Below are 24,613 nucleotides of genomic sequence, written 5' to 3'. Positions count from 1 at the left end.
GATCTCAACAGTCAGATCAATGTTTAGCCATTTATGGCTTATCCCTTCACAATCCCATAAACCAGACTGATCTTTGCTGCCGTATTAATCAGATTTCTCTCCACTGCCGTATTAATCAGATTTCTCTCCACTGCCGTATTAATCAGATTTCTCTCCACTGCCGTATTAATCAGATTTTTCTCCACTGCCGTATTAATCAGATTTCTCTCCATTGCCGTATTAATCAGATTTTTCTCCACTGCCGTATTAATCAGATTTCTCTCCATTGCCGTATTAATCAGATATCTCTCCACTGCCGTATTAATCAGATTTCTCTCCACTGCCGTATTAATCAGATTTCTCTCCACTGCCATATTAATCAGATTTCTCTCCACTGCCATATTAATCAGATTTCTCTCCACTGCCGTATTAATCAGATTTCTCTCCACTGCCGTATTAATCAGATTTCTCTCCATTGCCGTATTAATCAGATTTCTCTCCATTGCCATATTAATCAGATTTCTCTCCACTGCCGTATTAATCAGATTTCTCTCCATTGCCGTATTAATCATATTTCTCTCCACTGCCGTATTAATCAGATTTCTCTCCATTGCCGTATTAATCAGATTTCTCTCCACTGCCGTATTAATCAGATTTCTCTCCACTGCCTTATTAATCAGATTTCTCTCCACTGCCGTATTAATCAGATTTCTCTCCACTGCCTTATTAATCAGATTTCTCTCCACTGCCGTATTAATCAGATTTCTCTCCATTGCCGTATTAATCAGATTTCTCTCCATTGCCGTATTAATCAGATTTCTCTCCACTGCCGTATTAATCAGATTTCTCTCCACTGCCGTATTAATCAGATTTCTCTCCACTGCCTTATTAATCAGATTTCTCTCCATTGCCGTATTAATCAGATTTCTCTCCATTGCCGTATTAATCAGATTTCTCTCCACTGCCGTATTAATCAGATTTCTCTCCATTGCCGTATTAATCAGATTTCTCTCCACTGCCGTATTAATCAGATTTCTCTCCACTGCCTTATTAATCAGATTTCTCTCCAACTGCCGTATTAATCAGATTTTTCTCCACTGCCGTATTAATCAGATTTCTCTCCACTGCCGTATTAATCAGATTTCTCTCCACTGCCGTATTAATCAGATTTCTCTCCACTGCCGTATTAATCAGATTTCTCTCCACTGCCGTATTAATCAGATTCTTCTCCACTGCCGTATTAATCAGATTCTTCTCCATTGCCGTATTAATCAGATTTCTCCTTCACCACATTGGGGGACACAGGACCATGGGTTATGCTGCTGTCACTAGGAGGCTGACACTAAGCTGAGACAAAAAAAGGTTAGCTCCTCCCCTGCAGTATACACCCTCATGCTGGCTTCCAGAGACCCAGTTCAAGCTTAGTGTCCGTAGGAGGCACACTGATTTTTACTTTCTAACCGGACGAAGGGAGCAACGGATTCTTTCATGTTCCGATCTCCCCCGAACCTACAACAGGCGAGCACGGGAGTTCACCTCTCCTGCGACGTGGGAGCCACTGCCTGAGCTGACCCTTTTGGGCGACGGTCCCTTTCACGGGCGCCGATCTCCCCTCTAAGTACAGACGAGCACTAGTGTTTGACCTCCAGTATCCTCCTCTGCAGCCAGGCCTTTTTATTGCCGGACATCTGCCCTGTCCACCAGGTTTCACCCTCGGCTGTACAGAGGCTCTATTACCTGTGGCGTCCGTGCAGCCCACACTGCATCACCACTGTCTATGCGGCTGATTCAGGTGGTGGACGGTTCCTCTCCACCCCCCTTTCTGGGGTCGGTGGATAGAGGCTTCCCAACCCCTGCACCGTCCCTGTTCTCTCACTCCAGGCACTCCTTCAGCCCCCTGTGCAGCAGCTGCTTCCTAGGGGTAAGTGTCTCGGGGGGGGGGGGGGTCGCCGGTTCTGCGGTCCGGAGGGCTCCCTTAGCGGTGGCACACGCTTTTTTCTGGCCCCCTTTTAGTCCGACCATCAGCGGCCGCGCGCCGGGCCGAGGCCGTAAATTTAGCCCCCGGCTTCGGCCTAGCCGCAGGCCGCATCCCGAGGCTCCGCCCCCTCTTGCGCGTCATCTTGCGGCGCCGCCCCCCGGTCCTGGCGCTTCTCGCCGCCTACGAGATCTCTCTTCCTGATCTCGGCGGCCATCTTGGATTCATCCCTGCACGCCGCAGCTCCAGCTCTCTGGCCGCAGCTCCAGCTCTCTGGCCGCAGCTTCCCATGTGCAGCGCTGTTATCGCCCGCCGTCGCCACACTTCTTCTGCGGGACACAGGACCTCGGTAAGGAGACTACATCAGCCTCTCCTCTGCAGTGCCACCCTCACTTCTGTAGTTTATAGACCCTGTGGTCTATTTTACATTAGGTACACCATGTCCCAGTCAAGGTCTAAAAAATCCTCTAAGGTGCATACGACCTTTTTTTCTGCGTGTACCACCTGCCAGGCTCCACTTCCTCGGCCTCAAAGTTCCCCCCTCTGCTCAGCCTGCGATGCCCCATGTGCCCAGGAGCCCTCCACCGCCACCGACTCCGGCGTACCTAGTCCCCCCGCGTGGGTCGCGTCACTCTCGCAGTCCGTGGATTTTTTAGCCAATGCCATCAAATCCATTCAGAACCTTCCTGGGGAACGGGACAATCCGTTACAGGTGTTAAGAGATCCCTCCGTAGCAGGGGAATCGTCGGCCAGCAGGGGCCGCTCTCTCCGGAAAGAGGCACGGTCATCCAGAAAACGGATCCGCACTACCTCTCCTGAGCGCTCATCTCGCCACTCAGCTTCTGGCAGCTCCACCTCTCGCTCACCCTCTTTGGGGGCTCGCAGCGTTCACGACTCCGAATATGAGTCTGATGTATCCTTAGACCCGGAGGCTCCGGAGTTTAGATCTACGGTTGACTCCCTCATTGTAGCAGTCAATCATGCACTTAAAGTGGACGATGACTCTAATTTTGCTCCGGACCACGCAATCTCCTTTACTAGAACCAAGCGTTTTCATAAGACCTTCGCCTCTCACCCAGATTTTCTGGAGATAGTCAGGCGACACAGGGTGCGTCCGGATAAACGTTTCACGGGAAAAAAGGACCTCGTATCGAAGTATCCCTTTTCAGTAGATCTCGTGAAAGACTGGACGGATCCCCCACTAGTAGATCCCCCAGTTTCGCGCCTTGCTTCCAAAACGCTCCTATCCGTCCCGGAGGGCGCGTCGATTAAGAGTCCCACTGAACGCCAGCTAGATTCCCTAGCTCGCTCAGTGTACGAAGCCTCAGGTTCTTCCCTATCTCACTCCTTCGCCGCGGCTTGGGTGGCCAAGGCAATGGTTTCCTGGTCGGACGCTCTAGCGAAATCCATTCATGAACAGGATCTCCCGGCTGAGATGGCGGACCTTGCTAAACAGATAGCCATGGCCGGGGATTACGTGATGTACGCATCTCTCGATGCAGCGAATTGCGCAGCATCGGCGGCCTCAAACGCCATCACTATCAGAAGGGCTATTTGGCTCAGAGAGTGGCGCGCAGATTCCTCCTCTAAAAAATCTCTGATTTCTCTCCCTTTTCAGAGCGGGCGTCTCTTTGGTGAAAAGCTAGACCAGCTTATTTCTGACGCTACAGGGGGAAAGAGCAAGTTCCTTCCACAACAGAGGCCCAAGGCGGCCTTCCAGCGCCAGCCATTTTTTCGTTTTCGGCCCTTTCGTACCAGCCCAGCCTGGTCCAATCCTGCCGGCTTTTCCAGATCGGACCGATCCGCTCGCTCAGACAGAGATGTTCGTCCCTCTTTCAGGCCGAATCCGTCCTGGCGAGGAAAGCCTAGGCAGCCCAGGACCAGAGGTTCCAGACCTCCCAGATTCCCTTCTCAATGACTCGGGAACGGCGCCAGTCGATACCACCAGAGTAGGCGGACGCCTACTTCTTTTCCAGCAAGCCTGGCTCTCCGTCGTTCACGACGAATGGGTCAGGGATCTGGTGTCGTCTGGCTACAAAATAGAGTTTTCCGCTCCCCCTCCAACTCGGTTTTTTCCCTCTCGTCTCCCCAGTTCGGGAGCTCAGTCTCGCGCCCTCCTTTGCGCCATTCATTCCCTCCGCCAGAGCGGGGTCATTGTTCCGGTTCCGGAACACGAGAAGTTCAAAGGTTTCTACTCAAACCTCTTCGTCGTGCCAAAGAAGGACGTGAAAGTGCGCCCCATTTTGGATCTGAAGCTCCTGAACAAGTGCGTAAAGGTACGACACTTCAGGATGGAATCGCTCAGGTCGGTCATCTCCTCGATGGAAAGAGGGGAATTCTTGGCATCGATAGATATCAAGGATGCCTATCTTCACATTCCAATATTCCCGCCACATCAAAGGTTCCTCCGCTTTGCCGTTCTAGAGGACCATTTCCAGTTCACGGCCTTAACCTTTGGTCTTGCCACGGCACCCAGGGTATTCACGAAGGTCATGGCGGCTGTCATGGCCATTCTTCATTCTCGAGGAGTCGTCGTGTTGCCTTACTTAGACGACCTCCTCATAAAGGGTTCGTCTTATCAGGCCTGCGAGGCAAGCGTCCACATTACCGTGGATTCTCTTTCGCGCCTGGGCTGGTTGATCAACTTGGACAAGTCCTCTCCCGTCCCTGCCCGTCGGATCTCCTTTCTGGGAATGATCCTGGACACTTCAAGGGGCCTGGTCTTGCTTCCTCGGTCCAAGGCCCAAGCGCTTCGGCAAGGAGCCCGAACACTCTGCCATCCTCGCCCGCGACCCATTCGGTTTGCCATGAAAATCCTGGGAAAGATGGTTGCAGCAATTGAAGCGGTTCCTTTCGCTCAACTCCATCTCCGCCCCTTGCAACAGGCGCTGCTGGACAACTGGGACAGGAGTCTCTCATCTCTCGACCGTCCTTGCCCGTTGTCTCCGCGGATCAGACAATCTCTCGTTTGGTGGACCCTGGGTCCATCTCTTCTCCAGGGGAAGTCCTTTCTCCCGATCCGCTGGTTGGTGGTTACTACCGACGCCAGTCTCCTCGGCTGGGGTGCGGTGTTTCTTCACCACTCTGCCCAGGGCCGTTGGACTGTTCCGGAGTCGAGGCTCCCTATCAACATTCTGGAGATTCGTGCGATCAGGCTTGCTCTGAATCGCTTTCACGCCCTGCTTGCGGGCCACCCGATTCGAGTCCAATCGGACAACGTCACAGCGGTGGCTTACATAAATCACCAGGGGGGTACCCGCAGCAGGGCGGCGTGCAGGAAGTCTTCCACATTCTTCATTGGGCTGAAACCAACCATTCCACCATCTCCGCGGTGCACATTCCGGGAGTCGAAAACTGGGCGGCGGACTTTCTGAGCCGCCAGGGCCTTGCCTCGGGGGAGTGGGAACTCCATCCAGAGGTTTTTCGACAGATCTGCCTTCGCTGGTGGACCCCGGACGTGGATCTGATGGCGTCCAGATTGAACGCCAAGGTCCACCCCTTCATTGCGCGTTCTCGGGATCCCCAGGCCATCGGAGTGGACGCGCTGATATTCCCCTGGAATCAGTTTCAGCTCCCATACGTGTTTACTCCACTTCCCTTACTGCCGAAGGTGATCCGAAAGATCAAGACGGATGGTGCTCCGGTCATTCTGGTCGCCCCAGATTGGCCACGTCGCGCTTGGTATGCGGAGCTCGTTCAACTCGTAGCCGATGTCCCCTGGCAGTTACCAGACCGCCCAGACCTGCTTCGCCAAGGACCGATCTGCCACCAGAGCTCAGGGGCCCTACGTTTAACGGCGTGGCTGTTGAAACCTGGATTCTAACTCGAGCTGGTTTCTCTCAGCAGGTCATCCCCACCATGCTAAGCGCTCGCAAGGCTTGGAAGACCTTCTTCTCATGGTGCAGGCTCCGAGGTCACCCTCCGCTAGTCTTCTCAATCCCTTGCATCTTGGATTTCCTTCAGTCCGGGTTGGATTCCGGCTTGGCACTGAGTTCCCTCAAAGGTCAGATCTCAGCGTTATCCGTGTTGTTTCAACGCAGGATCGCTGCCAACCTTCAAGTCAAGACTTTCATTCAGGGGGTCTCCCATGTGGTACCCCCCTACAGAATGCCGTTAGAGACCTGGGATCTCAACTTGGTCTTGGGGGTTCTCCAGGAACCTCCATTTGAACCCCTTCAGGACGTTCCGCTTTCTGTCCTCTCCTGGAAGGTTGCCTTCCTCGTAGCCGTAACGTCTATCAGACGGGTCTCAGAATTGGCCGCTTTATCCTGCCGGGCTCCTTTCCTTGCCTTCCATCAGGACAAGGTAGTCCTACGCCCTTCTCCGGCCTTTCTTCCTAAGGTGGTCTCATCTTTTCACCTTAACGAGGACATCATTCTTCCCTCTTTTTGCCCGCAGCCAAAACACAGAGTTGAAAAAGCCTTTCATACCCTGGACGTGGTACGGGCTCTTAGGAGGTACATTTCCAGAACGGCTCATTTCAGAAAATCGGACGCCCTTTTCGTGCTCCCGGAGGGTCACAGAAAGGGTTTGGCTGCGTCTAAAGCCACGATAGCCAGATGGATTCGATCTGCCATCCAGGAATCCTATCGGGTCAGGGGCAGTCCTATCCCTGCGGGGATTAGAGCACACTCCACTCGGTCGATGGGTGCTTCCTGGGCCATCCGGCACCAGGCTACAGCGGAGAAGGTGTGCAAGGCTGCAACGTGGTCCAGCCTGCATACTTTCACAAAGCACTACAATGTCCACATTCACTCCTCTGCGGACGCGGCCCTTGGCAGACGTATTCTGCAAGCGGCCATTGCGCATTTGTAGTCAGATGGTATTCGGAGTAGTCAGATGGTACACGGAGTTATTTGGTTGTATTGTTTCCCTCCCAGGGACTGCTTTGGGACGTCCCATGGTCCTGTGTCCCCCAATGTGGCGAAGGAGAAATAGGGATTTTTGTGTGTACTCACCGTAAAATCCTTTTCTCCGAGCCACTCATTGGGGGACACAGCACCCACCCTGGTAGCCTTACGGCTCGTTGCCTTTTTTAGTTTTGACTGTTTCATTGACATGTTATACTCTAATGTTACTTGATATTTTGTTGTTATTATCCTACTGCTTTTGCACTGAACTGGGTCTCTGGAAGCCAGCATGAGGATGTATACTGCAGGGGAGGAGCTAACCTTTTTTTGTCTCAGCTTAGTGTCAGCCTCCTAGTGACAGCAGCATAACACCCATGGTCCTGTGTCCCCCAATGAGTGGCTCGGAGAAAAGGATTTTACGGTGAGTACACACAAAAATCCCTATTTCTCTCCACTGCCGTATTAATCATATTTCTCTCCACTGCCGTATTAATCAGATTCTTCTCCACTGCCGTATTAATCAGATTTCTCTCCACTGCCGTATTAATCAGATTTCTCTCCACTGCCGTATTAATCAGATTTCTCTCCACTGCCGTATTAATCAGATTTCTCTCCATTGCCGTATTAATCAGATTTCTCTCCACTGCAGTATTAATCAGATTTCTCTCCATTGCCGTATTAATCAGATTTCTCTCCACTGCCGTATTAATCAGATTCTTCTCCACTGCCGTATTAATCAGATTTCTCTCCACTGCCGTATTAATCAGATTTCTCTCCACTGCCGTATTAATCAGATTTCTCTCCATTGCCGTATTAATCAGATTTCTCTCCACTGCCGTATTAATCAGATTTCTCTCCATTGCTGTATTAATCAGATTTCTCTCCATTGCCGTATTAATCAGATTTCTCTCCATTGCCGTATTAATCAGATTTCTCTCCATTGCCGTATTAATCAGATTTCTCTCCACTGCCGTATTAATCAGATTTCTCTCCATTGCCGTATTAATCAGATTTCTCTCCATTGCCGTATTAATCAGATTTCTCTCCACTGCCGTATTAATCAGATTTCTCTCCATTGCTGTATTAATCAGATTTCTCTCCATTGCCGTATTAATCAGATTTCTCTCCATTGCCGTATTAATCAGATTTCTCTCCATTGCCGTATTAATCAGATTTCTCTCCACTGCCGTATTAATCAGATTTCTCTCCATTGCCGTATTAATCAGATTTCTCTCCACTGCCGTATTAATCAGATTTCTCTCCATTGCCGTATTAATCAGATTTCTCTCCACTGCCGTATTAATCAGATTCTTCTCCACTGCCGTATTAATCAGATTTCTCTCCACTGCTGTATTAATCAGATTTCTCTCCACTGCTGTATTAATCAGATTTCTCTCCACTGCCGTATTAATCAGATTTTTTGTCCACTGCCGTATTAATCAGATTTCTCTCCACTGCCGTATTAATCAGATTTTTCTCCACTGCCGTATTAATCAGATTTCTCTCCACTGCCGTATTAATCAGATTTCTCTCCACTGCCGTATTAATCAGATTTCTCTCCACTGCCGTATTAATCAGATTTTTTGTCCACTGCCGTATTAATCAGATTTTTCTCCACTGCCGTATTAATCATATTTTTCTCCACTGCCGTATTAATCAGATTTCTCTCCACTGCCGTATTAATCAGATTTCTCTCCACTGCCGTATTAATCAGATTTCTCTCCACTGCCGTATTAATCAGATTTCTCTCCACTGCCGTATTAATCAGATTTCTCTCCACTGCCGTATTAATCAGATTTCTCTCCACTGCCGTATTAATCAGATTTCTCTCCACTGCCGTATTAATCAGATTTCTCTCCACTGCCGTATTAATCAGATTTCTCTCCACTGCCGTATTAATCAGATTTCTCTCCACTGCCGTATTAATCAGATTTTTTGTCCACTGCCGTATTAATCATATTTTTCTCCACTGCCGTATTAATCATATTTTTCTCCACTGCCGTATTAATCAGATTTCTCTCCACTGCCGTATTAATCAGATTTCTCTCCACTGCCGTATTAATCAGATTTCTCTCCACTGCCGTATTAATCAGATTTCTCTCCACTGCCGTATTAATCAGATTTCTCTCCACTGCCGTATTAATCAGATTTCTCTCCACTGCCGTATTAATCAGATTTTTCTCCACTGCCGTATTAATCAGATTTCTCTCCACTGCCGTATTAATCAGATTTCTCTCCACTGCCGTATTAATCAGATTTCTCTCCACTGCCGTATTAATCAGATTTTTTGTCCACTGCCGTATTAATCAGATTTTTCTCCACTGCCGTATTAATCATATTTTTCTCCACTGCCGTATTAATCAGATTTCTCTCCACTGCCGTATTAATCAGATTTCTCTCCACTGCCGTATTAATCAGATTTCTCTCCACTGCCGTATTAATCAGATTTCTCTCCACTGCCGTATTAATCAGATTTCTCTCCACTGCCGTATTAATCAGATTTCTCTCCACTGCCGTATTAATCAGATTTCTCTCCACTGCCGTATTAATCAGATTTCTCTCCACTGCCGTATTAATCAGATTTCTCTCCATTGCCGTATTAATCAGATTCTTCTCCACTGCCGTATTAATCAGATTTTTCTCCACTGCCGTATTAATCAGATTTCTCTCCACTGCCGTATTAATCAGATTTCTCTCCACTGCCGTATTAATCAGATTTCTCTCCACTGCCGTATTAATCAGATTTCTCTCCACTGCCGTATTAATCAGATTTCTCTCCATTGCCATATTAATCAGATTTTTATCTTTTCTGTGTTTTATTCAGATTTTTCTCTGGAGTTGCATATACACTGAGAGATATTCACGAATCCGCATTCTTAGAAACACTCATTTCACGATTATCTTCATGTGTCGACAGGTTGCCGATCACTCTGTAAATGACTAAAATGCTCGTTAATTGGCTGAAGTGATCTATTGTGCAACACAAGAATTCATCATTCTCTGCTGCCCCTCGTCCTGTGTAAACAGAACTCGCACTGCCAAGAATCACGACAGCCTAGCGCGCTGAGAGATCCACTCCAGATCACTTAGTTTGCTTTGTCTATTTTGGTCTGCTTGTATAATCAGGCTTTTAAACATCCTGTAAAGGTTTAACGATTGGCAGTCGTATCCTGCCCACGGCTGTCGGTTTGTGTACACGGACCCTTACGGTCTTATTAATCCAATCTTTCTCTTACTGCCATTTTATTCAGATTTTTCTCTTATTGCCTTATTAGTCCGATTTTTTTCTTACTGATTTTGTATTCATATATTTCTCTTACTGTCTTTTTAATCAGATTTTTCTTTTAATGCCTTATTAAGTTTTTTTAGTCTTACTGTCTTCTTAATCAGATTTGTTTCTTACTGCCTTACTAATAATATGTGTCTCTATCCGTCTTATTAATACGATTTCTCCCTTACTGCCTTAGGCTAGGTTCACATTGTGTTAGGGCAATCCGTTTAGCGCATACGCTAGTGGATTGCGCTAACGCAATATCACAAAAGGGATCGCGTTTGGCGATCCCGCTAGCGCAGATGCCCGATCTGCGCTAGCGAGGAACGGACTTCGGACATCGCTAGTGCATGCCAGAAATGGCATGCGTCAGCAATGCGTTGGCGACCCGTTAGCACATTGCTGTCAATGGGTGCGCTAACGGACCCGTTACATGGCGTTAATTGCGACAATTTCGCCATGTAACGGAGTCCGCTAGCGGACACCCATTAACGCAATGTGAACCTAGCTTTATTAATCAGATTTTTCTCCACTGCCGTATTAATCAGATTTTTCTCCACTGCCGTATTAATCAGATTTCTCTCCACTGCCGTATTAATCAGATTTCTCTCCACTGCCGTATTAATCAGATTTTTCTCTGGCTGTCATTACATTCAGGTTTTTCTCTTACTGCCTTATTAATCATACTTTTCTCCTGCCTTACTAGTCAGATTTTTGTCTCACTGGCATCTATATCAGATTTTTATCTTAATTGATCAGATTTTTCCAAAAGTATATTTAAACTGATTGCACCATTTATTTCTCCTAAGTTAACAAAGAAACCCTCCAATAACAATAATATACCTATATGTGTATGTACAGACATATACTGTAGTTATTAATGCTAGCACCATCAATCAGAGTGTGAAGGAGAAAATGGCTAATGAAATCAATTATTAAACCTTATATAAGTCAGTTCAGATATGGTGTAGCAAGATGGCGATTGTGTCTGAAGATATCTTGGAGATCCTTGAAACTGTCTTGGAAAGAATCTTTGGAATGCAGGAGTGAAGATACTGGAATACACCGTATTTGAAAATGAAGTTGGAATGAACCAATCAGAGTGACACTAACTATTCAGAAGTTGTGCGACCTCCCCTATTCCGTGTTTTTAGTATCTTCCTTTGTTCAGAATAAAGTTCAGTTGGGGAACAACTTTCGCTGAGAGAGGCAGTGTGTATCGTCTTTGTGTATGTGATGCATTCTTGGCCTCTAAGCTAGCACTCAGCTTATATTTGGTCAGGTACAAGCAATCAAATTGATCTCACTTTAAGAGATCACCTTCACAAGAGTATGGTAAATAAAAAAAAAATTCTTACCCACTGTGTAATATGGTTTAGCGCCCCTCCCTGGAAATGCAAAACTTTCCTCTGCGCAATGTATCATCAGTGCTATATTGGAATCAGCAGTTCTGTTTTCTCCGCAGTCTTGATGACCTGCTACGTTGTGGTGTAAGTTACGCTGCTCACATGGTCGTTGTTGGAGAGGAAAGCTCCATGATTGCAGAGGAAGATTATATGGCCGATGCTCGGACCATAGTAAATGTGCAGACACTTTTTAGGTAAGACCTTTCTTATACGTAGAGAGTGTCATCTAGTGCTCAAGGTCTCCTCATCACAAGACGCCAATCCACCCCTTACCTCCTTTTTAAATGGATTAAATAGATGCAACAGCTCATACAATGAAGAGACAGTGGTACTTTACCAACACTAATTATTTGACTATCTATACTGTAAGTACATATATACAGTATATTGTGGTAGATAGATGCACTCGGCTGCTCATAGAGGTAGACACAGGAGCGCTGTCTCTTTAAATGTTCCACTGGTTTATTTAGGTACAGCATAAACCATGTCAGGGTTAGCCGCTTAAAAGCAGCATTTCTGGCCTAACAAAAAAAACAAAAACCAAAACCTATGCCAGGGTCTGTGTTGCTGCAAGATCTGCCCGCTCAGGAAACAATCGTACGAAAAAAAAGGTCCAATGCTGGAGCAATTTCTAGGTTCATATCACTGAAGCTAATAACCTCCGTGATACATATCTGCCCTCCAGTACTTTGCTAGGGACTTTGTCACTTATATAGCGCCATTAATTCCACAGCGCTTTACAGATATTATTGACACTGTCCCCATTGGGGCTCACAATCTAAATTCCCTATCACTATGTCTTTGGGTTGTGGAAGGAAACTTAAGTACCTGGAGGATATGTATCACAGTAGTTTGACAATAAATGGCTTCACCCAACCGCTAACCATGAGTGGAAAAAAAGTTTTAGTGTTATCATTCATATTCTCTGAAGAATGGCCAAGAAAGCAAAAATTCTGCTGGGGAATGTAAACTTTGAGCACAACTGTATATATATGTATTGTAGAGGATTGTACTCATTCAACTGCTTGAGTTAGGCACAGGAAGCGGTATTGCTCCAATGTCCAGGCAAGTTTATTTAACCCCTTTCTACCATTGGACGTACTATTCCGTCCATGTGGGGTGGGCCCTATTTCCCAAGGACGGAATAGTATGTCCAGAGTGATCAGCCGCGCTCACTGGGGGAGCGCGGCCGATCGCGGCCAGGTGTCAGCTGACTATCGCAGCTGACATCCGGCACTATGTGCCAGGAGTGGTCACGGACCACTCCCGGCACATTAATCCACGGCACACTGGTATACCGGTGGTATAGGGAAGCATCGTGCAGGGAGGGGGCTCCCTGTGGGCTTCTCTGAGACCCTCGGAGCAACGCGTTGTGATCACATTGCTCTGAGGGTCTCTTACCTCCTCCTCCTCCCTGCAGCAGGCCCGGATCCAAAATTGGCCACGGGGCTACATCCGGATCCTGCAGGGAGGTGGCTTACCAGCACTTGCTCAGAGCAGGCGCCGGGAAGCCTCCAGGAGTGCACAGCAATATGTCAGATCAGCATCTGTTACTTTACTGTGATGTCCCCCCTGGGGCAAAGTAAAAAAGTAAAAAAAAAAATTTACATGTGTAAAACAACAACAACAAAAAAATCCTATTTAAATAATAATAATAAAAAAAATTTTGTTCCAATAAATACATTCCTTTAAATAATAATAAAAAACAGTAAAAGTGCACATATTTAGTATCGCCGCATCCGTAACGACCCGACCTATAAAATTGTCCTACTAGTTAACCCCTTCAGTGAACACCGTAAAAAAAAAAAAGAGGCAAAAAACAACGCTTTTTTATCATACCACCGAACAAAAAGTGGAATAACACGCGATCGAAAAGACGGATATAAATAACCATGGTACCGTTGAAAACGTCATCTTGTCCCGCAAAAAAACAAGCTGCCATACAGCATCATCAGCGAAAAAATTAAAAAAGTTATAGTCCTCAGAATAAAGCGATGCAAAAGTAATGATTTTTTCTATAAAATAGTTTTTATCGTATAAAAGCGCCAAAACATAAAAAAAATATAAATGAGGTATTGCTGTAATCGTACTGACCCGAAGAATAAAACTGCTTTATCAATTTTACCAAACATGGAATGGTATAAACGCCTCCCCCAAAAGAAATTCATGAATAGCTGGTATTTGGTCATTCTGCCTCACAAAAATCGGAATAAAAAGCGATCAAAAAATGTCACGTGCCCAAAAATGTTACCAATAAAAACCTCAACTCGTCCCACAATAAACAAGACCTCACATGACTCTGTGGACTCAAATATGGAAAAATTATAGCTCTCAAAATGTGGTAACGCAAAAAATATTTTTTGCAATAAAAAGCGTCTTTTAGTGTGTGATGGCTGCAAATCATAAAAATCCGCTAAAAAACCCGCTATAAAAGTAAATCAAACCCCCCTTCATCACCCCATTAGTTAGGGAAAAATAAAAAAAATAAAAAAATGTATTTATTTCCATTTTCCCATTAGGGTTAGGGTGAGGGCTAGGGTTAGGGCTAGGGTTAGGGCTACAGTTAGGGTTGGGGCTAAAGTTAGGGTTAGGGTTGGGGCTAAAGTTAGGGTTTGGATTACATTTACAGTTGGAAATTGGGTTGGGATTAGGGTTAGGGGTGTTTCAGGGTTAGGGGTGTGGTTAAGGTTACCGTTGAGATTAGGGTTAGGGGTGTGTTTGGATTAGGGTTTCAGTTATAATTGGGGGGTTTCCACTGTTTAGGCAAATCAGGGGCTCTCCAAACGAGACATGGCGTCCGATCTCAATTCCAGCCAATTCTGTGTTGAAAAAGCAGAGCACTTCCCTTCCAAGCTCTCCCGTGCGCCCAAACAGGGGTTTACCCCAACATATGGGGTATCAGCATACTCAGGATACATTGGGCAACAACTTTTGGGGTCCAATTTCTCCTGTTACCCTTGTAAAAATACAAAACTGGGGGCTAAAAAATAATTTTTGTGGAAAAAAAGGATTTTTTATTTTCACGGCTCTGCATTATAAAATGTAGTGAAACACTTGGGGGTTCTAAGTTCTCACAACACATCTGGATAAGTTCCTTGGAGGGTCTAGTTTCTAATATGGGGTCACTTGTGGGGGGTTTCTACTGTTTAGTTACATCAGGGGCTCTGCAAACGCAACGTGATGCCTGCAGACCAATCCATCTAAGTCTGCATTCCAAATGGCGCTCCTTCCCTTTCGAGCTCTGTCATGCACCCACACGGTGGTTCCTCCCCACTTATGGGGAATCAGTGTACTCGGGACAAATTGAACAACAACTTTTGGGGTCCAATTTCTCCTGTTGCCCTTGGGAAAATACAAAACTCGGGGCTAAAACATAATTTTTGTGGGAAAAAAAAATTATTTTTATTTTCACGGCTCTGCCTTATAAGCTGTAGTGAAACACTTGGGGGTTCAAAGCTCTCACAACACATCTAGATGAGTGCCTTAGGGGGTCTACTTTCCAAAATAGTGTCACTTGTGGGGGGTTTCTATTGTTTAGGCACATCAGTAGCTCTTCAAATGCAGCATGGCGTCCCATCTCAACTCCAGTCAATTTTGCATTGAAAAGTCAAACGGTGCTCCTTCCCTTCCGAGATCTCCCTTGCGCCCAAACAGTGGTTTACCCCCACATATGGGGTATCAGCATACACAGGACAAATTGTACAACAACTTTTGGTGTCCAATTTGTTCTCTTACCCTTGGGAAAATAAAAAATTGGGGGTGAAAAGATCATTTTTGTGAAAAAATATGATTTTTTATTTTTACGGCTCTGCATTATAAACTTCTGTGAATCATTTAATGGATGAAAGTGCTCACCACACATCTAGATAAGTTCCTTAGGGGGTCTACTTTCCAAAATGGTGTCACTTGTGGGGGGTTTCAATGTTTAGGCACATCAGGGGCTCTCCAAACGCAACATGGCGTCCCATCTCAATTCCAGTCAATTTTGCATTGAAAAGTCAAATGGCGCTCCTTCCCTTCTGAGCTCTGCCATGCGCCCAAACAGTGGTTTACCCCCACATATGGGATATCGGCGTACTCAGGACAAATTGTACAACAACTTTTGGGGTCCATTTTCTCCTGTTACCCTTGGTAAAATAAAACAAATTGGAGCTGAAGTAAATTTTTTGTGAAAAAAAAGTTAAATGTTCATTTTTATTTAAACATTCCAAATATTCCTGTGAAACACCTGAAGGGTTAATAAACTTTTTGAATGTGGTTTTGAGCACCTTGAGGGGCGTCACACTTGGTTATTGTACCTATGGTACATTGGTCTACTGTTCAGAGACAGCTGCACAAATATGGCCTTCATGGAAGAGTCATCAGAAGAAAACCTCTCCTGTGTCCTCACCATAAAATTCAGTATCAGAAGTATGCAAAAGAACATCTAAACAAGCCTGATGAATTTTGGAAACAAGTCCTATGGATCGATGAGGTTAAAATAGAAGTCTTTGGCGACAATGATCAATGGTATGAGTAGAAAAATTAGGGCACATAATTTCAGGGAAAGAACATTAAGCATTGGGGTGGATCAATCATGCTTTGAAGTTGTATTGCAGCCTATGACACAGGGAAGATTTCATGGGTAGAGTGAAGAATGGATTCAGTTAAAGTTTTTTGTTCTTATTTTGTTGAACATGCACGTCCACTCTTGGGGTACCTACTTCTGTAATAACGTCTTTACTTTCACTTTCGCGTTTGACCTAGAAATGGCGGTGTTCACTTGCAGTTACTCAGTTAGGTATCAACTGTACTCGTCTCATCTATTGTCCACCTCCTTACATCTGAACTTGTTCTTATGTGTATGAGTATATGGAAAGATAATAACGAATGTCTCTTCACGCTCATCCTACAGACTGTTTCCCGGGCTGAATATTATCACAGAATTAACACATCCAGCAAATATGAGGTTCATGCAGTTCAAAGCCAAGGACAAATACTCAGTGGTGCTGTCTAAACTGGAGAAGGTAAAGGCCTTAACACTCGTCAGATATCTGTCTGACTGTCTCTCTAATGTCTGTCATCTTCCTATGTCTTCTTCTCCCTTTCCTAATCCCTCCCTCAAAGCTCTGTCCTCTCACAGAGGGAACGTGAACGGGGCTCTAACCTGGTCTTCATGTTCAGACTGCCTTTTGCTGCTGGGAAGGTCTTCAGTGTCAGCATGCTAGATACCCTACTATATCAGGTACGGCCAATAAATCACTGTCATCCCCACTATTACATTGTACTATTCCTATGGCCTCTCCTACATCTCCTCCTATTACTCCATATATCCTCCCTATATATCCTCCTATTACTCCATATATCCTCCTATATCTCCTCCTATTACTCCATATATCCTCCTATATCTCCCCCTGTTACTCCATATATCCTCCTTGTATCTCCTCCTATTACTCCATATATCCCCCCTATATCTCCTCCTATTACTCCATATATCCTCCCTATATCTCCTCCTATTACTCCATATATCCTCCCTATATCTCCTCCTATTACTCCATATATCCTCCCTATATCTCCTCCTATAACCCCATATATCCTCCTATATCTCCTGTTGTGAATTCCGCTCTTGGGCTCCCTCCGGTGGTTGTAAGTGGCACTTTTGTGAGTTCTGCTCTTGGGCTCCCTCCGGTGGTTTTAAGTGGTATGGCTGCTCCTTGGATTTAGCAGTCTGCAGCTGCTTCCACTGATTGTCTTTCCGCTCGGCTATTTATGCCTGGCTCTTCCCTTCAGCCAGTGCCACTTGTCAATGGTTCCTGGTTGGATTCACATCTCTCTTGTATTTCCCTGATATCCTGACCAGTTCAGCAAAGATAAGTCCTTGCTTTGCTCTTTTCTGTCCACATGTTGTGGACTTATTCGTTCTGTGCATTCTATGTTTTGTCCAGCTTGTCAGTATGGATTAATTCAGTTAAGCTGGAAGCTCTGGGAAGCAGATTTACCCTCCACACCTTTAGTCAAGTGTGGAGATTTTTGTAAACTCTGTGTGGATTTTTGGAGTTTTTTTTACTGACCGCACAGTATTCTATCCTGTCCTATCTATCTAGCTAGACTGGCCTCCTGTGCTACATCCTGGTTTCATTCTGTGTATGTCTTTTCCCTCTCCACTCACAGTCATTACTTGTGGGGGGCTATCTATCCTTTGGGGATTTTCTCTGAGTCAAGATAGTTTTCCTGTTTCTATCTTTAGGGGTAGTTAATTCTCAGGCTGTGACGAGGTGCCTAGGGAGTGACAGGAGCATCCCACGGCTACTTCTAGTGTTGTGTTGAGCTTAGGGACTGCGGTCAGTACAGGTACCACCTCCTTCAGAGCTCGTCCCATGTTGCTCCTAAACCACCAGTTCATAACAGTACAAGTGGCCAGAAATGAATTAAATGCATCTCAAAAGAAGGAAAAAAAAATTCTGAGCCATTTTTTTTTCTGTGCTCTGTTTTGTCTTTTTTTCCTCTTGATCTCTGGGTGGTTCAGGATTTATGCTCTGGCATGGATGTTCAGGGTTTGTTTTCTCGTGTGGATCAACTTTCTGCAAGAGTACAGAGTATCCAAGATTATGTTGTCCAGACTCCGGCTTTGGAGCCTAAAATTCCTACTCCTGATTTGTTTTTTGGGGACAGATCCAAGTTTTTGAACTTTAAAAATAACTGCAAATTGTTTTTTGCTTTGAAACCCCGTTCTTCTGGTGATCCCATTCAGCAAGTTAAAATCATCATATCCTTGCTGCGTGGTGACCCTGAGGACTGGGCATTCTTCCTTGAATCAGGGGATCCGGCATTGCTGAATGTAGACGCATTTTTTCAAGCACTCGAATTATTGTATGACGAATCTAATTCTGTGGATCATGCAGAAAAAACCCTGTTGGCCCTGTGTCAAGGTCAGGAAGCGGCAGAATTATACTGCCAGAAATTTAGGAAATGGTCTGTGCTCACTAAATGGAATGAGGATGCTCTGGCTGCTATTTTCAGAAAAGGTCTTTCTGAAGCCCTTAAAGATGTTATGGTGGGCTTCCCTACGCCTGCTGGTTTGAGCGAATCTATGTCTCTAGCCATTCAGATTGATCGGCGTCTGCGCGAGCGCAAAGCTGTGCACCATATGGCAGTGTCCTCTGAGCAGAGTCCTGAGCCTATGCAATGTGATAGGATTTTGACTAGAACAGAACGGCAGGAATTCAGACGTCAGAATAGGCTGTGTTTTTACTGTGGTGATTCTGCTCATGTTATTTCTGATTGCCCTAAGCGTACTAGGAGGGTCGCTAGGTCTGTTACCATCAGTACTGTACAGCCTAAATTTCTTTTATCTGTGACCCTGATTTGCTCATTGTCGTCCTTTTCTGTCATGGCATTTGTGGATTCAAGCGCTGCCCTGAACTGAATGGACTTAGAATTCGCCAGGCGCTGTGGTTTTTCCTTGCAGCCTTTGCAGAGCCCTATTCCTTTGAGGGGCATTGATGCTACACCATTGGCCAAGGATAAACCTCAGTACTGGACGTAGATGACCATGTACATGGCTCCAGCACATCAGGAAGATTGCCGTTTTCTGGTGTTGCATAACCTGCATGATGTTGTTGTACTGGGTTTTCCATGGTTACAGGAACATAATCCGGTGCTGGATTGGAAAACTATGTCTGTGACTAGTTGGGGTTGTCAAGGGGTACATAGTGACGTTCCTTTGATGTCAATTTCCTCTTCCCCCTCTTCTGAGGTCCCTGAGTTTTTGTCGGATTTCCAGGATGTATTTGATGAGCCCAAGTCCAGTTTCCGTCCTCCACATAGGGACTGTGATTGTGCTATTAACTTGATTCCAGGTTGTAAGTTCCCTAAGGGCCGACTTTTCAATCTGTCTGTGCCAGAGCATGCCGCCATGCGGAGTAATGTTAAGGAATCTTTGGAGAAGGGGCATATTCGGCCGTCTTCGTCACCATTGGGAGCGGGTTTCTTTTTTGTTGCTAAGAAGGATGGCTCCTTGCGACCCTGTATAGATTATCGTCTTCTTAATAAGATCACGGTCAAATTCCAATACCCCTTGCCTTTGCTTTCTGATTTTTTTGCTCAGATTAAGGGGGCTAGTTGGTTTACTAAGATTGACCTCCGAGGGGCATATAATCTTGTTCGTATTAAACAGGGTGACGAATGGAAAACTGCATTTAATACGCCCGAAGGCCATTTTGAATACCTTGTGATGCCATTCGGGCTCTCTAATGCTCCATCTGTGTTCCAGTCCTTCATGCATGATATTTTCCGCAATTATCTTGATAAATTCATGGTCGTATATTTGGATGATATTTTGATTTTTTCCGATGATTGGGAGTCTCATGTGAAGCAGGTCAGGATGGTGTTCCAGATCCTTCGTGATAATGCTTTATTTGTGAAGGGGTCTAAGTGCCTATTCGGAGTTCAGAAGGTCTCTTTTTTGGGTTTTATTTTTTCTCCCTCGTCTATGGAAATGGATCCTGTTAAGGTCCAAGCTATTCATGACTGGATTCAACCCACATCTGTGAAGAGCCTTCAAAAATGTTTGGGCTTTGCTAATTTCTATCGCCGTTTCATTGCCAACTTTTCCAGTGTGGTTAAGCCCCTTACTGATTTGACGAAGAAAGGCGCTGATGTGACGAATTGGTCCTCTGCGGCTGTTGAGGCCTTTCGGGAGCTTAAACGCCGATTTACTTCTGCCCCTGTGTTGCGTCAGCCGGATGTTTCTCTTCCTTTTCAGGTTGAGGTTGACGCTTCTGAGATTGGGGCAGGGGCCGTTTTGTCTCAGAGGGATTCTGATGGTTCTTTGATGAAACCGTGTGCTTTTTTTTCCAGAAAGTTTTCGCCTGCGGAATGCAATTATGATGTCGGCAATCGGGAGTTGTTGGCTATGAAGTGGGCGTTTAAGGAGTGGCGACATTGGCTTGAGGGAGCTAAGCACCGCGTTGTGGTCTTGACTGATCATAAGAATCTGATTTACCTCGAGTCGGCCAAGCGGCTGAATCCTAGACAGGCTCGATGGTCCCTGTTTTTCTCCCATTTTGATTTTGTGGTCTCGTATCTTCCGGGATCTAAGAATGTTAAGGCTGATGCCCTCTCTAGGAGTTTTTTGCCTGATTCTCCTAGAGTCCTTGAGCCGGTTGGCATTCTTAAGGAAGGGGTGATTCTTTCTGCCACCTCCCCTGATTTGCGGTGGGTGCTTCGGGAATTTCAGGCTGATAAGCCTGACCGCTGTCCAGTGGGGAAGCTGTTTGTTCCTGATAGATGGACAAGTAAGGTAATTTCTGAGGTTCATTGTTCTGTGTTGGCTGGTCATCCTGGGATTTTTGGTACCAGAGATTTGGTTGCTAGGTCCTTTTGGTGGCCTTCCTTGTCGTGCGATGTGCGTGCTTTTGTGCAGTCCTGTGGGACTTGCGCCCGGGCCAAGCCTTGCTGTTCCCGCGCTAATGGGTTGCTTTTGCCTTTGCCGGTCTCTGAGAGGCCCTGGACGCATATTTCCATGGATTTTATTTCGGATCTTCCTGTTTCCCAGAAGATGTCTGTTATCTGGGTTGTTTGTGACCGGTTCTCTAAAATGGTCCATCTGGTACCTTTGCCTAAGTTGCCTTCCTCCTCAGATTTGGTTCCATTGTTTTTTCAGCATGTGGTTCGTTTGCATGGCATTCCGGAGAATATTGTGTCTGACAGAGGTTCTCAGTTTGTCTCTAGGTTTTGGCGGGCCTTTTGTGCTAGGATGGGCATTGATTTGTCTTTTTCTTCGGCGTTTCATCCTCAGACTAATGGCCAAACTGAGCGAACTAATCAGACCTTGGAAACCTATTTGAGATGCTTTGTGTCTGTTGATCAGGATGATTGGGTGGCTTTCTTGCCGTTGGCCGAGTTTGCCCTTAATAATAGGGCTAGTTCGGCTACTTTGGTTTCACCTTTCTTTTGTAATTTTGGTTTTCATCCTCGTTTTTCTTCGGGGCAGGTTGAGCCTTCTGATTGTCCTGGTGTGGATTCTGTGGTAGACAGGCTGCAGCAGATTTGGACTCATGTGGTGGACAATTTGACGTTGTCTCAGGAAAAGGCTCAACGTTTTGCTAACCGCCGTCGGTTTATTGGTCCTTATAAGATTTCTGAAATTATCAATCCGGTGTCTTTTCGTTTGGCTCTTCCAGCCTCTTTTGCCATTCATAATGTTTTCCATAGATCTTTGTTGCGGAGATATGTGGTGCCCGTTGTTCCCTTGGTTGATCCTCCTGCCCCGGTGTTGGTTGAGGGAGAGTTGGAATATGAGGTTGAGAAAATTTTGGATTCTCGCTTTTCGAAGCGGAGGCTTCAGTATCTTGTCAAGTGGAAGGGTTATGTGTTGTGAATTCTGTGGCCAAGCTCCCTCCTGTGGTCGAGAGTGGTACTTCGGCTGGTTCTGTCTATGAGCTTCCTTTGGTGGATGAGAGTGGTACTGCGGCTTCTGAGTTTCCTTCCTCAGGTGATGAGGTTAAGTCGTTAGGTGCTGCTCTATTTAACTCCACCTGGTGCTTTGATCCTGGCCTCCAGTCAATGTTCTAGTATTGGTCTTGCTTCCTCCTGGATCGTTCCTGTGGCCTGTTTATCCTGCATAAGCTAAGTTTTGCTTGTGTTATTTTTGTTTGCTATTTTTTCTGTCCAGCTTGCTATATTGGTTTTTCTTGCTTGCTGGAAGCTCTGAGACGCAGAAGGAGCACCTCCGTACCGTTAGTCGGTGCGGAGGGTCTTTTTGCCCCTCTGCGTGGTTGTTTGTAGGTTTTTGTGTTGACCGCAAAGCTATCTTTCCTATCCTCGGTCTATTCAGTAAGTCGGGCCTCACTTTGCTAAATCTATTTCATCTCTGTGTTTGTATTTTCATCTTTACTCACAGTCATTATATGTGGGGGGCTGCCTTTTCCTTTGGGGAATTTCTCTGAGGCAAGGTAGGCTTATTTTTCTATCTTCAGGGCTAGTTAGTTTCTCAGGCTGTGCCGAGTTGCATAGGGAGCGTTAGGCGCAATCCACGGCTACCTCTAGTGTGGTGTGATAGGATTAGGGATTGCGGTCAGCAGAGTTTCCACGTCTCAGAGCTCGTCCTATGTTTTAGGTAAATGTCAGGTCACTTTGTGTGCTCTGAACTTCAATGTCCATTGTGGTTCTGAATTACCTGTTCATAACAGTACTGGAGGCCCAAAGTACTAATGCTTCTCAATAGAGGGAAAAGAGAAGTTCTGAGACCATTTTTTTTTCTTTGCACTGTGTTCTGTCTTTCTTTTCCCCTTTACATCAGGGTGGTTCAGAACACAGGTGTGGACATGGACATTCAAGGTCTGTTCTCTTTGATGGATAATCTCGCTATAAATGTACAGAATATTCAAGATTTAGTGGTTCAGAATCCTATGTTAGAACCTAAAATTCCTATTCCTGAGTTATTTTCTGGAGATAGAGCTAAGTTTTTGAATTTTAAAAATAATTGTAAACTATTTCTGGCTTTGAAACCCCGCTCCTCTGGTGACCCAGTTCAACAAGTAAAGATCATAATTTCTTTATTACGTGGTGACCCTCAAGACTGGGCATTTTCCCTTGCGCCAGGAGATCCTGCATTATGTAATATTGATGCGTTTTTTCTGGCGCTCGGATTGCTGTACGACGAACCTAATTCAGTGGATCAGGCAGAGAAAAATTTGCTGGCTCTGTGTCAGGGTCAGGATGAGATAGAGATTTATTGTCAGAAGTTTAGAAAGTGGTCCGTGCTCACTCAATGGAATGAATGTGCGCTGGCAGCTATTTTTAGAAAGGGTCTCTCTGAAGCCCTTAAAGATGTCATGGTGGGATTTCCTATGCCTGCTGGTCTGAATGAGTCTATGTCTTTGGCCATTCAGATCGGTCGACGCTTGCGCAAGCGTAAATCTGTGCACCATTTGGCGGTATTATCTGAGCATAAACCTGAGCCTATGCAGTGCGATAGGACTTTGACCAGAGCTGAAAGGCAAGAACACAGACGTCAGAATGGGCTGTGTTTCTACTGTGATGATTCCACTCATGCTATCTCCGATTGTCCTAAGCGCACTAAGCGGTTCGCTAGGTCTGCCACCATTGGTACGGTACAGTCGAAATTTCTTTTGTCCGTTACTTTGATCTGCTCTTTGTCTTCCTATTCTGTCATGGCATTTGTGGATTCAGGCGCTGCCCTGAATTTGATGACTTGGAGTTTGCTAGGCGCTGTGGGTTTGTCTTGGAGCCCTGTTGTGAATTCTGTGGCTGAATTCACTCCTATGGTCACAAGTGGTACTGCAGCTTCTGAGCTTCCTCCCTCAGGTGTTCTGGTGAGCTCGTTGGCTGCTTTGTTATTTAACTCCGCCTGATTCTGTCTTCCTTGCTCCTTGTCAATGTTCCAGTGTTGGATCTGAGCTTCTGGATCTTTCCTGTGGCCTGCTGCTCTGCTTAGATAAGTGCTTCTTTGCTTTTGTTGCTACTTTCTCTGTCCAGCTTGTCAATTCGTTTTGCTGGAAGCTCTGAGACGCAAAGGGTGTACCGCCGTGCCGTTAGTTCGGCACGGTGGGTCTTTTTGCCCCCTTTGCGTGGTTTTTTTGCTTTAGGGTTTTTTGTAGACTGCAAAGTTCTCTTTGCTATCCTCGCTCTATCTAGAATATCGGGCCTCACTTTGCTGAATCTATTTCATCCCTACGTTTGTCTTTTCATCTTGCTAACAGTCATTATATGTGGGGGGCTGCCTTTTCCTTTGGGGTATTTCTCTGAGGCAAGTCAGGCTTGTTTTTCTATCTTCAGGCTAGTCAGCTCCTCAGGCTGTGCCGAGTTGCATAGGTAGTGTCAGGCGCAATCCACAGCTGCCTTTAGTTGTGTTTAGGATAGGTTCAGGTATTGTGGTCTACAGAGATTCCACGTCTCAGAGCTCGTTCTATTGTTTTTGGGTTATTGTCAGATCACTGTATGTGCTCTGATTGCTGGCACACTGTGTCACTGGATTGCCTTCATAACAGTACAAGGAGCCAACCTAATGATTCTCAATAGAGGGAAAAAAGAAGTTCTGACATCATTTTTTTTTCTCAGCTCTGTGTTCAGTCTTTTTTTTCCCCTAGACATTTGGGTGTTTCAGGACACAGGTGTGGACATGGATATT

The 24,613-nt window shown here is 45.7% G+C and overlaps 1 protein-coding gene across 4 annotated transcripts in view; it reads left to right on the top strand.

Moving 5' to 3' along the window:
• Positions 1-24,613, top strand: part of LOC138677188 (potassium channel subfamily T member 2-like) — a 389,156-nt gene that overhangs the window by 334,151 nt on the left and 30,392 nt on the right. For all 4 annotated transcript variants that reach the window (XM_069767117.1, XM_069767116.1, XM_069767118.1 and 1 more), the window contains 3 exons: positions 11,541-11,675; positions 16,376-16,487; positions 16,604-16,705. In XM_069767117.1, coding sequence (XP_069623218.1) covers positions 11,541-11,675; positions 16,376-16,487; positions 16,604-16,705 — 349 coding nt within the window. The remainder of the gene's footprint in view (positions 1-11,540; positions 11,676-16,375; positions 16,488-16,603; positions 16,706-24,613) is intronic.

This window comes from Ranitomeya imitator, chromosome 4, assembly GCF_032444005.1.
Source record: "Ranitomeya imitator isolate aRanImi1 chromosome 4, aRanImi1.pri, whole genome shotgun sequence".
Classification (NCBI taxonomy): domain Eukaryota; kingdom Metazoa; phylum Chordata; class Amphibia; order Anura; family Dendrobatidae; genus Ranitomeya; species Ranitomeya imitator.
The sequence above is the reverse complement of the archived record's forward strand: the minus strand, read 5'-3'. Positions and strand labels throughout refer to the sequence as shown.